Here is a 5,479-nt window from a genome sequence, read left to right on the forward strand (position 1 = left end):
GAAAAATCAAGTCTACCATTCAAGGACTAAGCATATCGACGTGAGGTATCACTTTGTGCGGGAGATCTTTGAAGAAGTAAATATTCTACTTCAGAAAATTGCGACATCAGAAAATCCTGCAGATATGATGACCAAGGTGGTAACAGTAATCAAGTCCAATCATTGTTTGAACTTGATTAACATCCTGAAAGTATGAGCACCTTCGGGTGTGTGGCGCTTATGAGCGCAATTAGAGGCACTACAAATTTGGGGAGTTGAAGAAGTTGAGCAGGCTTGGTAATTTCAAGCCAAGGTGGAGATTTGTTAGATTTGTCTAGAAATTAAGTTGACAAGTTGAAAATTTCATCTTTGTTGGTGGCCAACTTATTGGAAATTTCATCTTGGTTGGTGGCCAAACTTTGAACATGTGAATTTCATATTTGGTGGCTAACTTGTACGCATTGGAAAATTCTTTGTTAGGTGGCCAAACTTTGAACATATTATTCTTAAAACTCAACTATAAATAGGCCTAAGTATTTCCATTAGAAATCATCCCAAAAACAAGTTATCTCTTCCTCTTGTATTGTTCATTCTCCCATTTTGGGAATTCTAAAGAATTTCATTTGTTGTAATATTGGCGATATAGTGAAGTTATCATCCGGTGTGGTGCCCGAGGAGTAGACGATATTCTCATCGAACCTCGTAAATTTGGTGTGTTCTTTACTTTATTGTTTTTATTCGGTTCTTTTCCATTGTGTTTCAATATTCAATAGTTTGACAGGTTTATCCGCTGTGCAACCTTTGGTGGTTTTAATCTTGACATTTTAGGTCAATTTTAAAACTACGTTCGTGTGGGAAATAACCCGTTTTCCCCAATAATACTCTTAAGCAAAATGGATTAGCGGAGCGAAAAAAATAGTATTGATGTTGAGATGGCAAGAAGTTTGTTAAAGGCTAAAAAATTGCCAAATGATTTCTGGGATGAAGCAATAGGAACTGCTGTGTACTTGCTGAATATACCACCCACCAAGGTTGTTCTCAATTGTACACCGCATGAATCTTGGAGGGGTACAAAATCATCAGTAAATCACTTGAGGATTTTTTGTTGTCTTGCCTATGTTTTGGTAAGTTCTCAAAACCGTAAAAAACTTGATGAAAAGTCTGAAAATGTATCTTCATTGGATATTGTTCTCAATCCAAAGCATATCGATTATATAATCCTCTTAGTGGTAAAGTGATAATCAGCAGGAATGTGATCTTTGATGAAAGTGCAAGTTGGAACTGGGAAAGAGAGAATGAAAACTCAAAAATTCAATTTCCAACAAAAGATAATACAAACTCTATCACAAAATATACTAGCCAAATAAATAGCTTAGCAAACAGTCCACCAATATGTCCACTAAACACATCAAACACTAGTCTTACAAACTCACCATCGTCCACTAGTCAATCTTCTGATGAAACACCTCCAAAAAAATACATACATTAAAAGAGATTTATGAGACTTACAATTTTGCTTTGGTAGTCTCATATCCACTCATTTTTATGCAGGATGTAGAAAAAGAGGATTGGTGCAGAGCAATGAAGGAAGAAAACATGGCAATTGAGAAAAATGAAACATAGATGCTTATAGACTTGCCTGAAGGTAAAAATACCAATGGGTTGAAATGGATATACAATTCAGATGGGAGTGCTCAGAAGCATAAAGCTCGATTGGTGGCGAAACGTTATGCTACACAGCAAGATATTGATTTTGATGATACAATTTCTCCTACTACTCATTTTGAAATAGTGAGAACTTTTTTAGTCTTGGATGTACAAATATAATGGACGGTGTATCAGTTCGATGTTAAAATGATATTTTTAAATGGCGACTTGATTGAGGAGGTGTATGTTATGAAACCAGAAGGATTTATTATCCAAGGGAAAGAAGATAAAGTATACATATTGAGAAATGCTTTGTATGGCCTAAAACATGTTCCCCGGGTATGGTATAGTAAGATTGATTCGTTTTTTCAGCAATATAGATGTAAAAGAAGTGATAACGAGCCTACATTGTATTTAAAGAAAATATTTAATGAGTTACTACTTGTTTGTCTTTACGTTGATGACATAATTTACAAGGCTCATCCACTCTTTTATTGATGAATTCAAATTAAGCATTATAAAAACATTTGAGATGACATATTTAGGCTTGCTTCATTATTTTATTGGGTTAGAAATTAAGCAAGGAGAAGATTGTGTGTTTATCTATCAAAATAAATATGCAGAGGATCTTCTTAAAAGATTTAACATGTAGAATTGTAAGATATCAATTACTCCAATGAATCAAGAACAAAAGGAGGCAACTAAAATATTTTGTGATAACAGGTCAACTATTGCAATCACAAAGAATCCAACAATGCATGGGAGAACAAAGCATATTGACATCCAATTTCATTTCATCAGAGATTTAGTTGCATGTGGCTTAATCACGTTAGATTTTTTGTAGCACTCATGATCAAATAGCATATATATTCACAAAGTCCATTCCTTATGAAAAACATGTTAAGTTTATAACTCAACTTGGCGTGTGCAGCTATGAATCAAGGGGGAGTGTTAAATTTTGTTGATTCATAACAACTTTGATTTGGTCTTTAGTAGGTAGCGTAATTTACTCCTTAATTTGTTAGTCAAAATAAGTTATGATTTAGTGTTGATAATATCTTTGATTAGTTGAGTTTTTTCTTTTAATCAATACTTTGTAAGGCTATAAATAAACATATTTCTCTTGAATAATTTGTATGATTTTCTTCCCATAGTCATATTTGTTGTCATATTTACTTCTTTCATTGCTTTGTTTCCAACATCAAGCTCTCAGGCATCCTCAATGAAAGGAGGCAGTCCTCGCAAAGTATAAAGCTCTTATTCAAAATGGCACTTGGACTCTTAAACAATTACCTACTGGATGGTCTGTAGTCGACTGTAAATGGCTATTTAAAATTAAATATCATGTTGATGGCACATGCTAGATACAAGGTTCGTCTCGTTGCTAAAAGATCCTCTCGTACCCATGGATATGATTTCAATGATACGTTCAGTCCAGTCGTGTAGTCCATTATGGTGAATGTCATTTTCTCACTGGTAGTGTGCAAGGGCTGGAGGTTGAGGAAAGTTGACAAAAACAACACCTTCCTTAACGGTGACCTCAGTGAGGAAATATTCATGGCTCAGCCCCCAGGTTTTGAGCAAATGGCTCGTGATGGCTCTCCTTTAGTTTGTAAGCTGAGGAAGGCAATATATGGTCTTCGTCAAGCTCCAAGGATGTGGTATTCAAAGTTACGTCAATTACTCCTTGATTTGGGTTTTCAAGGGATCGCTGGAGATGCATCATTTTTTCAGAAAATAAATCGAACCCTCATGTATGCACTTCTGTATGTTGATGATATTATAGTTACACATGATTCTCATGCATCCATTAAAGAAATTTTCGGCTATTAAGCTGAAATGGTTCCCTAAAAGATTTAGGGACCTGAGTTATTTCATCGACATTGAATTCCATCGAACTTTTGAGCAAATGGTCTAAGAAAATTTGTTCGCTAGCTTCTTGAGAAAATTCGTATGAGTGGGGTTATTGAATATTGCAGAGAAGTTTAAGAAGAAATAAAATAAAAGAACTCTTTACTTCATTGTATCAAGAAAATCATATATCATCACAGTATACACTACTATATTTATACAACTTACTTACAAAGCTTTAGCAATTCAAGAAAACTAGCTAACCAACTAGTTGTTATGTTGCTTGACAGTTAAGAGCATGCATGACGTTGCATGAGCACACGCGAGCACACGCTTCAACTAAGATAGCTTTCAGCACTCTTTCAACATTGTCCCTGCTTCTTCCCTTCTTCAACAAACAAACACACATTTAGTTTATCACGAAAACTAGCAAATTTTGTTTTTGCCAAGGGTTTAGTTAGGCCATCAGCAACTTGATGAGCTGCTGGAGCATAACTCACACATAGTTGATTTGCAGCATTTTTTTCCCGAACGAAATGCACGTCTAAGTCCACATGCTTGGACTGAGATTGGTACACTGGATTTACGCTCAATTTGATTGCACTGGTGTTGTCGCACCATATTGTTGGTTGTTTATACTGTGGCACCTTCAAATCAGTGAGCAAAGTATCAACCCACGCTACTTCTGTTGTTGCATCTGCGAGACTTCTATATTCAGCTTTCATGGTTGATCGTGACACCACCTTTTGTTTTCTTGCATTCCATGACACCAGACTTTCTCCAACAAAGACACAATGACCAGACATTGATCATCTATAATCAGCACATCCACCCCAATCAGCATCCGAGAAGGCTGATAAATGTAATTTTCCTGGCATGAACCCCAGACCATAGTTCAATTTCCCAGCTAGATAACGTAGAATACGTTTAGCAGCAAGTAGATGTTGCTCTCTTGGGGCATGCATATACTGAGCCACCTTGTTCACACTAAAGGAAATATCAGGCCTTGTGTGACACACATAGAGTATGTTAGAGTATGCCCAAAGACCAATCATATGATGATTGTAATAATATATTTATTTACTGATTTTATTGAATAAAGGCATTGCCACTATTATTTTCAGTTATGTGTCTGTTTTTAACATAAACTGAAATATAATAAAGTCCATATAATAACATTATTAAAATATCCATAGTCAAGTATTATTATGGGCATGAACAATAATAGTATGCTTAAGACTAACATGGTATTTATTGATGACAAGGAGTTGTCATTGACATAGAGATGACAAAATTGATACATGATTATATTGTTAGAGAACAATGTATTGGATTGACCCATCATGAGCATATGCTTGGATTATTATGTAACGGTCATAACAATGCTCATGGTGATGACTATATGTATGATCCTCAGACTTGAGATCAATGTCATCCCAACATATATTGTTGTATGTTTTGATACAGTTAAACATGCTCCGCAACTGGTTGCACTATAAAGACTGTTATTGAATATATTTCGATATATGTAGTAGGGTGTATATGGTTAAGATAGGATTTGTCCTTTCTTCATAGACTGACGTTTGTAATGCAAATTCATAACCGTGGTGGTGGATCGGTTTGCAAAGAACTCTAAAACTGTGTTCTAAACAGCAGCGGCTGACTCGGCACCAACAAACTATGGCAATAATGGACCACTGATTGTGGATAGGAGCCAGGACGCAAGAGCACTATCTTGAGCTACAAAATCTTCATAGGATTCATTAGCAATAGTTTCACCATGCTCATCAACAACCGTCTCCGGTGGAGCTGGTAAGGAACCGTTCAAGACGGTGACTGCGAACTGTAAGTAGAACTTGTTGCTTTCATAAAAAAAGAAGTTCATCTCATCAAGCACCACATTTACACGTTTGTTGGTAAACATCCGGGCTTGCGAGGAGGACGAATCACCAAAGAGTACCATTGCTGCTAGCAGTCCATAACCAAAAGCGAATGATACCAT

The 5,479-nt window shown here is 35.9% G+C and overlaps 1 protein-coding gene across 1 annotated transcript; it reads right to left on the reverse strand.

Annotated features, from left to right (window-relative positions):
- Positions 1–4,286: 4,286 nt before the first annotated feature.
- Positions 4,287–5,479, reverse strand: LOC120138362. The gene is made up of 2 exons (XM_039153845.1): positions 5,199–5,479; positions 4,287–4,482 (listed from the first exon to the last, which is right to left on the reverse strand). The coding sequence occupies exons 1-2, from the start codon at positions 5,477–5,479 to the stop codon at positions 4,287–4,289; spliced, it is 477 nt and encodes a 158-aa protein (XP_039009776.1).

Source organism: Hibiscus syriacus, unplaced genomic scaffold (assembly GCF_006381635.1).
Source record: "Hibiscus syriacus cultivar Baekdansim isolate YM2019G1 unplaced genomic scaffold, ASM638163v2 tig00110684_pilon, whole genome shotgun sequence".
Lineage (NCBI taxonomy): Eukaryota > Viridiplantae > Streptophyta > Magnoliopsida > Malvales > Malvaceae > Hibiscus > Hibiscus syriacus.

Coding starts and splice junctions, on each gene's coding strand:
- LOC120138362 (XM_039153845.1), bottom strand. CDS start 5,479: ATGGTATCATTCGCTTTTGGTTATGGACTGCTAGCAGCAATGGTACTC. Junction 4,483..5,198: donor GCTCAAGATAGTGCTCTTGC/GTCCTGGCTCCT, acceptor GTGTCACACAAG/GCCTGATATTTCCTTTAGTG.